Genomic DNA, 12325 nt, shown 5'->3' on the forward strand with positions numbered 1-12325 from the left:
CAACATTATTTTCACTGTATTTTCCACGTAAAATATCTTAACTCTAAACACTGAATCTTGGCAAACAGAGCAGCTCTGGGCCAAAGGCAATTTTACAGCTGTGTTATAAACTATCATGGGGTAAATACACTAACAACCCATTAGTACAGCAGCAGCAGCTGACTGCTCTTAAGAGCCGTTATGTTTTACAAATATCAGATACCCACAGATTAAAGTCTCCCTAAGTAAGTATGGACATGATAAAGCATAACAACTTCAAAAGACCCAAGTAATCTTCTCTTGTATGCAAAGCAATAATTTGCATTTTAGAGGGAAAAAAAATGAGCTTTCTATTGAAATTAACTTATATATTTTATTCTAAAAAGTTAAGAAAATTTAAAGTATACTACTGCACATAATGCCAGTTTGACAGCACCGTGTCAGACCTTTTAAATATTTCTACATAGCTAGAAAAGCAAGACTTTCCTAAGTCCCATATGTGGTACAAATCACTGAAGCACTAAGAAAAACTCTTCAGAAGTTTTTGAACTGCACATATTTTCTGGCTTTTTAAAACCTTTTACCTCCAATATTTTATTTTGATAGAGTTAGGTGAAAAGGATATGGTATATTATGAAAACTTATACTAACTATCCTAACAAAATAACAGCCATTAGGTCTGCAATACTAAAAATGCCAAATGAAGAAACCCTTGAAAAATGACCGCAGATTTTTTCTTCCCAACATCTATTGATAGCCAAAGTACTTTCCCCTAAGGAGTGTGAGGCAATCTGAACTTAAAATACAAAGTGTAACCTTCGAGAAGTTCATCATAAATACCTAACAAAATTTCCCTAAATTGAAGACTGATGAAGAACAGTCTGAACTGGTGCATTATTAGAAAGGGGGGAAGGATAGAAAGAAGTAGAGGGGACTAGCAGAGACTCTACATAAGTAAAAACTACATTAATGGTATTTTATCATTCTGGGCATTTTTCAAACAAAAAAAGATAAGTGATCATTAAGAAAATAGGAAGCACATTTACTTTCTCAAAAGAGAGGAAAAACAAGCGTAATTGCATGATCTAAAACTATAAAATTCAGAATGTCTAAATACTCTCAGATACTGAAATTCTGACAAATTACAAATTTAAAAATGACAAAAAGAAGTCAAGAAGACTCAAAGTTTTAAAAACCAGGTATAAATATAGCCATAGGTATGTTTCAGAAACGTATCTGTTTCAGTAACATAACTGGCCAGCTGTCTGGAAGACAGATTACAGTAACAGAAGGCGAAGATAACTCAATTAAGAGGTATGGTAGATATATTCTTTTCCCAAACGTACACTATCCCAATGTATATACTATATAAATAAATGCTATCCCTTTCTGTCCCACTGATATCAAGCCTGGCCATGTACTTTCGGTATCTTCCTACTGAAAGATGATACCTTGCCATGCATTAGATTTTAAGCTTGGTGCTGAATGTCTCGGCCAATGAAATGTGAGCAGAAATGGGGCATACCATTTCCAAGCAAAAGCATTAATGGGCGACTATGTGCTCCGCCACTGCTCTGTGCTCTCTACCATGGACCCACCAAGTCCTACTCAGGAGGGTGCCCTGTCAACATGAGTTGCGGAGGATATAGTACTATAATCAATTACTCACAATGAACACGAAATAAACCTCTATTGGATGAGCTAGTAAGATCTTTCAGGTCTTCTGTTACTACTGCATAACTGAGCCTAACCTGACTGAATACTTCATAAAACATTTACGGTATCCTGAAGCAGGCCAAAATGAAGAGAATGTGACCAATTGGATGGACATCTGGAAGGCAGGCAAGAAAAGGCAAGGAATTCAACATTATATATTAAGAACCACAAACAGAAAAAGAAAAATTCAGGAGGGTCGAGATATCAAAAAGGCCATCACATGGATGCAGAACTGGTTGCGTTATAAATGATCCCAAAGAACAGAGTTAACAAAGAAATGAAAGTTAGAGGAAGACGGACTTCTGCTCAGTGTAAGACTTTCTAATATTAAGTACTCTTTAAAGATAAAAAGAACTCTTTGGGAAACTGTGCTTAACAAAAAGTATATATCCAGTAAAAAAGATATAATGCCTGGTGCAGTGGCTCACGCCTATAGTCCCAGCAATGTGGGAGGCCAAGGTGGGCAAATCACTTGAGGTCAGGAATTCAAGGCCAGCCTGGCCAACATGGTGATACCCCATCTCTACTAAAAATACAAAAATTAGCCAGGTGTGGTGGTGGGTATCTGTAATCCCAGCTACTGGGGAGGATGAGGCAGGAGAATCGCTTGAAACCGGGAGGCAGAGGTTGCAGTTAGCCAAGATCGCGCCACTGCACTCCAGCCCAGGGAACAGAGCAAGACTATGTCTCAAAAAAAAGAGGGGAAAAAAAAAGATACTATAGAAAGGGATTCCAGAATTACTTGGGCAAATGGGATTCCAGAATTAGCTGGGTAAATGGACTATGTGACTTTTAATGTTTGTCTCCAACTCTGAAAAGGTAGTATCAACACTTCTGTTAGCTAGTATCAACAGCAGTTAACCATTTATTGAGCTCTTAAAATGAGAAAGGTACTGTGCTGAGCCAAAGAACCCCTCCATCACCATGTTACTGGTGAAGGAACACGAGCTCAGCAGGCTTTAGTCACTGGCATGTGTCACACACTTAACTGGCAGAACTGAGACCCAAAATGTCTCTTATCTCTGAAGGAAGTGAAGAAAAGGACTTAAACAAACATGTACCCCGAAAAAGAGACATAAAATTAAAGCTAACTACGTTCTCTTCTGTCTGATATCTTTATGGAAAATGCTCTTGAGTAAGTAGCAGTGACCTTTCTGGTGTTTTTAATGGACTGATGACCCTAGCTAGATATATACAATATAGTTTCAACAAACACTGAAGAGTTACAGGAGAACTGAGTAAGTGAAAGATGAAAATATTTGAAGTCACATTACCGTAGAATTTAAAATATTCTACACAGCATCAATATAAAATTAGCTCGGCACCAATCAATAGCAATGACAAATGAAATTGTATTATTCTGTGAGAAATTTCCTTAATTTCTATAGTAAAATTATTTTTCAATAACTCACTTCAGCGACATTATTCTGTATACAATAGAAATTGAAGCCTTTTGGAAAGAAGGTCAATTTATATGGCTCCTGCTTAGCTGTGAGAGATTCTCAAGGTAGTAAATGAAATTCCCTTTTAATTAAACCTATCTTAGGCTTAAAAAATAAAAAGCAGAAATAATAGATCACAATACAAACTTTGTTAACATGCAAACTAAGGAAAAAACGGCTGGGGATCCACAAACACTCTCCAAGTGATAAAGTCCTTGATGATCTGTTTTAATAACCTCAGTTCGGCTGGGCGCCGTGGCTAATGCCTGTAATCCCAGCACTTTGGGGAGCCAAGGAGGGAGGATCACAAGGTCAGGAGTTCAAGACCAGCCTAGCCAATATGGTAAAATCCCATCTATACTAAAAATACAAAAATTAGCTGGGCATGGTGGCACGCGCCTGTAGTCCCAGCTGCTCAGGAGGCTGAGGCAGGAGAATTGCTTGAACCTGGGAGGCAGAGGTTGCAGTGAGCCGAGATCATGCCACTGCACTCCAGTCTGGGCAACAGAGTGAGACTCCGTCTCAAAACAAACAAACAAACAAACAAAAACCCTCAGTTGTAGCTTTCAAGCCAGAAACTCTCAATATCTACATCTTATCTGAATAGAAATGAAAAGACATAACATAAAATTGCCAGAAATTAGATAGTAAACTGTATCTCGATAAATTCATATTATACACAGATTTTTCAAAGACTACAATAAATGGTTGTACAGATATCCAATATTTTGGCTTCCCTGGGTCTCACTGGAAGAATTGTTGTGGGCCACACATAAAATATATTCTAACACTAACACTAACAATAGCTGAGCTTTTATATAAAAAAAAACTGGGGGGGCGGAAGCCGTGCATAATTTTCATGATATCCACCACCACAGATAAGCAAGCATATATTAGTCCTTCCAACTTCTATTGACAATGAATAAACGGAGCCAACAACAATTATTTAAATTTGCTTTCCTATCTCATAAGCAGGGTAATTTTCATTCACAGAACAAAGCTACACTAAGTTTGATAAGAGAAAATTATCTTAAAGAACAACAGGATTAGTACCATTTTTCAAAAGAATCTGAAGTCATCCATACAAACTGTACAAAGATGGTTTGTTTGATCATTATTTTCTAAAAGAAAAGATGTTTTATTTGTTTCAAAATTAACTCCTGTAGGAGGGTTCAAATAGAGCATTCTGGAACTACTTTAATGAAATTTGAAAGAATACAAATCAAAGTATGTACAATAATAAATTTACAGTGAAAATAGTTACTGGCATTAACAGTATGGGAGGCATTATGTGGCACACATGATATATATTTATTATCCAGCAAAAGCTCACAGTACATGGTGTCCTGTACTTAATTATTATATGTTAACTAAGGCTTAGTGAAATTAGGGTAACTGTCCAAGAAACAGACCCTGAAATAAAGCCAAGGAATACTAAAATTCTTTAGAACTATACCAAACTTTATATGTCATAATTAATTTCCTGTCTTTGTTTGTTTGTTTGTTTGACACAGGGTCTCACTGTTACCCAAGCTAGAGTGTGGTGGCACCCAGGCTAGAGTGTGGTGGAATGAACACAGCTCACTGCAGCCTCAACCTCCTGGGCTCAAGCAATCTTCCCACCTCAACCTCACAAGCAGCGGGGACCAGAGGCGCACACCATCATGCTTGGCTAACTTTTAAAATTTTTGTAGAGACATGGTCTTACCATGTTGCCCAGGCCGACAATTTTCTTATAAATAATAAAGTTTAATTTGACCTGACTTCAATTTCCAACAAAAATTCTGAATTCATGAGCTAAAAATAAATGAATTACCTGCATTTCCCCTCCCTCCCAGTTTTTCTGCTCTTCTAATTGTCTTTCAACAAAGAAACATGCTACCATTGCCAGTACAAAACTTAAAAGAATATAATTCATCTTCGCATTTGTTCGTATGCTTCTGAAAGGAATAAATCTTGATATTTAAAAAAACACACAGTGAGCTACAATTTTAAAATATACTTTGTTCCACATACCTTATAACTTTGCATAAAAAGAATTGTGCTTAAAGGTGTGTTAATTATTGCAGAGATATCAAGAGCTTTATTCTGGTACAGGATTATGGCAACAGTAAGTTTTCTACATTTTCTTGGATAGAGTTTGTGTGTACTTTTTTTGTTCTACAGTCGGAGACAGAATTACCAACTATTTCGAATACTTAAGAGTACTCAACTCTTAAATCAATGGTTCCACATTCATACTATGCCTTAGTAACAGATGATTTCTACGTCTACTCCAAATCACAGATTTGGAGGAGTACTCAGAGAAGCTATAGTTGAGAATGAGAAATAGAGGAATCTTCGGTGAGAAAAGTCTTTCTGAGCAACTGAAATAACATATCAACTGTAGCTCAAGTATCCTAAGCAGTTATATTATAGCGGTAACCACCCTAGCAAACAGCTTGGATAAGAAACTGGAAAGTCCTTTCAGCTCTGATTACCTAAAAGTACTACATATAGATTCAGGAAGAGAAGTAAAAAGTTTTTCTCATACAAGCTCTTAATGAACCCATTCTTTGTCAGCTACTTCTCCCCTCAAAATACTATTCAGAGCCTGGAACATATCCTTATGCCAGAAAGTAAGGGGATGCTCCAAGGATGGGATCGTGTCAAAAGGACATAGGAGTGAGCCATGACAAAGAGGCTTCCTCTGACCAAACCTGGAAGAATTTAAGCACCAAAATAAATGATGGTAAAAATCAACTATAATCCATTGAATAAAATAACAACCCATGGGTTCCAATTTACATAGCAAGATAAATAAATAGGGAAATAAAATGGAAGAAAATGAAAAAGTTCTTCCTTACAACAGGATGCTGACTAATAAAAGTAGAAAGAGTGGTGGCATTTGAAAATGAACATTACAACCATAATGGTAATAAATGATTTAAGCAAGGACTACCAATACAGGCTAAAACAAATAAATGAAAATTTGATGAGAAATAGAATAATTACACAATCTCATTGTATCTGGCCACAAATTACTTATTAATTACAAATAACAAAATTGACAAAAATAATAGTTAACAAAATACTTAACTAGTTTATAGCAGAGAAACTTGACAGAACATTACCTCAGTCAAGTGACAGAACATGTTAACATCACTAATAATGGGACACTGATGATATGAGCCTACTGAAAATACAACATCACTTCTATGATATTCCTACTACTAATAAAAAGCATAACCTGAATTTAAGCATGAGAAAACTATCTACAACTGAAAATCAATATAAGGTTTGAACTCATCAAAAATATCGATGTCAAGAAAGAAAAAAAAGGCTAAGGAACTGTTCTGGATTTAAAGAGACATGAAAACTAAATATAATGTATGATCAAGGATTGAATCTTAGGGGGTTAAGCTATAATGGATGTACCTGGGACAACTGATGACATTTGAATTGAACTAGGGGTTAGATAATGGCATTTTATCAATGTTAAATTTCCTAATTTTTATTATCATACTGTGCTAACATACCTTTGTCCTTAGGAAATATACACCAAATACTTAAGGGTAAAAAAGAACATCAAGCTTGAGCTTACAAATATACAAATGGTTTAGGGAATACATTTTGAAAATAAAAAGTACCATTAAAGGGCAGGGAATATGGGAGTTCTTTGTACCATTCCCAAAACTTCTCTAAATTTCAAATTATATCAATAGAAAGAGAAACTAAAGATTTATATAATTTAATTTTCATACTAGTAATAAATCACTGCAAGTGAAAAGTTTTTGAAAATTACAGGAAACTCTCAGTATCTAGCAATATACTTGGTTGTCTGCAAACCACTGTCTGCTGTTCCTTCTCTTACCTTTCTAACAGATTGTGGATCGCTTTGAAGAGCAGCGTCCTACATTCATAGGAAAGGCCATTTTCCCAGAGTCCTTCTTCCACAACTGAAAAAAAAAAAGAAAAAAGAAAAAAACAAAACAGTAAAAAGGACATCCAAATAAAAAGAAACTTTTGAAACATTTTTCTAAAGCAAAGTTCATGAGTTAATTTAAATGACTTAAATAATCTCACACTGAAACAGAGAGTGGAATTTAAGTATTTGCCCAAAGTTATAAAATACTTATGTACAAAAAAGAGTAATGTGTCTTGGTTTTAAAGTCTGAAATATGAGGCATGGTGCAACACTCCTCCCATAAATGTCTTTACAATCTGCTTCTTGAAAGTTTAAAATCATTTAAAATTCTCAAATTAATCTACTTAAGAGTATCACAAAGACTAATTTTGTTAAAGTTCTATTTAAAGGTAAAAAAGAATGTTACAAATTAATAGTAAAGTTATAAAATGTTTTATAGAGGGAAAATCAAAAGGAAAAAAATTCCAGAAGTGTCAGATTGACACAAATGTCTTTACATGTTTTGAAGGTCTAAAGGACATGATTTTAGAGACTATCAGGAAATCACATCTTCCCAGAATATCAAATTTATTTCCTAAATTTATAATTTTGTTATTGTTTGACATTTTGTGAAGTATCTTGTTTGCCTCTGAAATTTAACACTGAGCAACAAGTAACTCCAACACCAAAAGAATCCAACGTCTTAACAATGCCCCATGCATTCCTAAAATTACTTTTATTTTCATAAATATATAAACAGATACAAAATGTCCTAGAAGACAATTAATTTCCTTTTAAATTACACCAGTTCAATGCAAGATAGCAAAAAATTGGAAGGATGAAAACATTTACAGAAGAAAAATTTCCTCTCTTTACTTGTTATCTTGACAAAAGCACTCAGAGGAGAAAATTCTGACAGAATTAAAACACACATTATATCCACAAGGCATATTTAATGCTTTTACCACACCAGCAGACATACCAAAATGCATCTCCATATTCTCAAATCAGACAGCATTTGAAAAACTACATTCGGCCTTTTATCTATTAGACTTTCTGAAAATTACAAAGCTGAATTTTTTTTTCTTGGTTATGTCAAATAACTTTTTGTCTTCCTGCCTATGTGGCTAATCCTGATTTACCAAATTTTCCCAAAGCAATCTCTGTCTAAAACAGTTATGTTATTTATATAAAGAGAAATAAAGTACAGCAAAGAGAAAAACATTCCTGCTAACAACTGGGAGTCTTTGCTCAAGACAAAACATTCCGAAATTTCCAACAATGCTCTGCAGGTATCATGAATCTATGTTCCCTCTGACACATTTATCCTTTGGGTAGAACTTTTCTGGGTTTGAAAGAGAGTTACTATCTCAATAAAAAGAACACCCCACATTAATTTGCTTTTCTTTCCGAATGTATTTCACTGACCCCGAGGCACCATCAAGTTTAAGATACACCATTATTTTGCAAACCACCAGCAGAAGAGGGGAAGGTGACAAACTATAACATCATTCCTAACATTTACAATTTTCACTTTCCAATTATTCAAAGAGCTCCTTTAAACTTATTGAGTCCTATTCATCATATTCCACTATTATGCATACATAAAACAGATAATATAAGCAAAATAAATTAGTTAAAAATTCCTAAAACTACATCAATATTCCAAGTCTACCTCTTCTGAATCACTCTTCAACCCAGTCACTGGTGCAGTATTTTCCTACATAATCATTCTCTGTGCCATAAAGAGTGCTGGTGATGCAGCATTTGTGAAGAGTGTGCCACTTTTATTTCCAGAGTTTTCTTCCACTGGTGACACCTATTCAGCCCACGGTTTTAAACTTCTGATATTAAAATCTTCAAATATACTTTAAAATAGGGGGCTAGATGTGGTGGCTCACAACTGTAATCCCAACATTTTGCGAGGCTGAGGCAGAAGGATTGCTTGAGCTCAGGAGATCAAGACCAGCCTGGGCAATACAGCCAATTCCTGCCTCTACAAAACAAAATTAAAAATTAGCCAGGTGTACTGGTGCACACCTGTTGTCCCAAGTACTCTGCAGGCTGAGGTGGGAGGATTGCTTGAGCCCAGCAGGGTCAAGGCTGCGATGAGCCATGATCATGCCACCACTGCACTCCAGCCTGCGTGACAGAGTGAAAGACTGTCTCAAAAAAAAATAAATAAAAAGGAAGGAGGGAGGGAGAAAGAGAGTGGGGGGGGGGGGGGGGGGGAGGGGGGGGGGAGGGGAGGGGAAGAGGGAGAGAGAAGGGGGGAGAGAGAGAAAGAAGGGAGATAAAAATAGAATAACAAGTCCCAATAAATCCCTAAGCCAAATTATCAACATTATGTCTCCTGCTACAACCACCCTTTTTGTTTATTTTGATATACTTTATGGCAAATCCCACTCTTAAATACTTCAGTGTGCATCAAATCATATTCTAAGCAAGGTCTGCCAATTATCTCTTAAGTCTTCTTTGATCAAGTACTGCCCATTTCCTTTTTTTTAAACATGCAGTTGACTTGGTGAAGAAACCAGATTACTTGTCTTAATATCTCATATTCACATCTAATTCCTTCCTCATGATATCATCATTTTGCAAGTTTTAATGTTGGTGTTACCTTGACCTTGTCCGAGGATGTCAAAGGAAAGTTTACAAACAGCAAACTCTCTGAAATCATTCTCAAATACTTTGTCAAATGAAATACTGAGGTGTTATAGCTCTCCGGGCATGCACTGTGGAACACTGAACAATTAATGAGCATGCACAGGCAATGTCAACTTTATCACAATTGCTGTATGGCTGACACGATTTTAATATATCATTAAAATTTAATCCTGATTTCTACAATTTTAAAATAGAACCTAGAATAGACTTATTTCTTCAATAAAAGAACAACAACAACCAAAAAAACACTTAAGAGAGTAATTAACCAAAACCTACAATTAACATCATACTTAGTGGCAAAAGACTAAATGAACGGTAAGGATATCTGCTCTCATTATTCCTATTCCACATTATACTTGAATTTCATCCAATACAATAGGGCAAGAAAAAGAAACAACAGGCATACAGATTGGAACGGAAGAAATAATTGTCTCTATTTACATATGACATGACTGTCTATTAGAAAATCCTAAAGAATCAACAGAAAAAATCTACTAGAACTAAAACAGAGTTTAGCCAAATCACTGAATACAAGGTCAATAGACAAAAAACAATCACATTTCTATATTTAGGAATCAGTAATTAGAAACTGAAATTTTTTAAAGTACCATTTACAGTAGCACCAAAACCCATAAAATCTTTGGGTATAAATCTTACAAAATATGCTGAAACTACAACACTAATAAAAGAAATAAAAAAGATAAATTGACCACAAACTAGAAAAATTCTTGATGCCAATTCTTCTCAAACCAATCTATAGAACCAACTCAATTCCAATAAAAAATCCCTGCAGAATGTTTTATAGAAATAGACTAGCTAAGTCTATATATTTATATGAAAAGACAAAGGAACTAGAATCACCAGAACAATGTGGTAAAAGAAAAATACAGAAGTACTTACATCAATCCAGTTCTAGGTTTATTATGAATTAGGATGGAGTAAGCAAGCCAGCACAGTACTGTAGAAAGGATATACATCAATAGAACTGAGTTCAGGAATTGAGCCACAAATTCATTTTTTTAATTCAACAAAGGTGCCAAGGCAATTCAGTCAATTCAGTAAAGGAAGAAATGAAAAAGAACCTCAAATTACACAGAAAAAGTAACTCAAAATGAGATCACAGACCTGAACGCAAAACCTAAATCTGATATTTCTAAAATACATAGGAGATAAATTTTGGGAGCTTAGGGTAGACAAAAATTTATTAGATATGACACCAAAAGCATGATCCATAAAAGAAAAACTGATAAACAGAGTTTCATCAAAATGAAGAACTTCGGCTCTTCAAAAAATATGGGAAAGTTATGTTAAGCTATGGAAAAGACATGCCACAGATGGGGAATAAACAGTTACAAATCACATATCTGACAAGGACTTGTATTCAGAATACGTTACTTTTTTTTTTTAATCTCAAAACTTAACTACCAAAAAAAACCACAATTTTTAAATGGGCAAAAGATTTGAACAGACGGTTCACCAAATAAGACACTAGATGAATGGCAAATAAGTATATGAAAAAGTGCTCAACACCTCATTAGTCATTAAGGAAATGTAAATTAAAATCACAATGTGATATCATTATCCATTAAAATGGCTTAAAAGAAAAACTGACAATTCTACGTGCTGATTAACATATAGAATACAGTAGCCAAAACTGTCATATTCTGCTGGTTGGAATGCAAAAACAGCACAGCCACTTTGGAAAAGGTGCCTTTGGCAATATTTTGTAAAGTTAAACATACACTTACCATACAACCCAGCAATATCCCTTTGTAATATTGTGAAATATATATTTGGTCCTGTTTCCTGACATATAGCTCCTAAAATCCTTGAAACCTCTAGAGTGCTAAGAATGTGTTTTGTACACTAGTGGCTAAAGACATGACAGGGGGCCTAGCTAGCCTCAGGATGAGGGCTGATTATCAGGGAAATAATCATGTGACCAGAGGGTTAGAACTTTCTATCTCAGCTCCCTATTCCCCAGCCCCCACCCTGACCTCTAGGGAAAAGGCTGAAAGTTCAGTTGATCACTAATGGACAATTAACAATGATTTAATGAACCAAGCCTACATGATTATGTAATGAAGCTTTCATAAAAACCCAAAAAGGCTGAGTTCTGACAGCTTCAAAATAACTGGTCACATGGAGGTTCTTGGAGGGTGGCGCACTCAGAGAAGGCATGGAAGCTCCTGCCCCTCCCTACATACCCTGCCCTATGCGTCTCTTCCATTTGGCTGTTTTCTGTACCCTGTGTAATAAACCAGTAAACTTAAGTAAAATTTTCCCCTGAGTTCTGTGAGCCATTCTAGCAAATTAACAGAACCCAAGGAGGGGGTTGTAGGAACCCCAGATTTACAGTCAATTGGTCAGAATCTTGGGAAGTCCAGACTTACTCCTGGCATCTGAAGTCCCACAGTCCTGTGGGACTAAGCCCTCAACCCGTAAGATGGGATGCTATCTCCAGGTAGACAGTGTCAGAACTGAATTGAATTAGAGGACACCCAGGTAGTGTCCCCTGCAGAACTGATTGATTACCTGATGCAGGGGAAACACCTGGCTCTCCACCTCTGCAACATTTGGTCACAGAAGTGTTTTGTGTTGTGCGAGTACAGTAGGAGAAAAACAGGTTGTTTTT

General features: G+C 35.7%; 1 protein-coding gene across 8 annotated transcripts in view; it reads right to left on the reverse strand.

The window, feature by feature from the left end:
- Nucleotides 1-12325, reverse strand: part of MED13L (mediator complex subunit 13L) — a 318142-nt gene that overhangs the window by 146770 nt on the left and 159047 nt on the right. For all 8 annotated transcript variants that reach the window (XM_003907212.5, XM_009181779.4, XM_009181778.4 and 5 more), the window contains one exon: nucleotides 6991-7075. In XM_003907212.5, coding sequence (XP_003907261.1) covers nucleotides 6991-7075 — 85 coding nt within the window. The remainder of the gene's footprint in view (nucleotides 1-6990; nucleotides 7076-12325) is intronic.

Source organism: Papio anubis, chromosome 9, assembly GCF_008728515.1.
Source record: "Papio anubis isolate 15944 chromosome 9, Panubis1.0, whole genome shotgun sequence".
In the NCBI taxonomy this organism is placed as follows: Eukaryota; Metazoa; Chordata; class Mammalia; order Primates; family Cercopithecidae; genus Papio; species Papio anubis.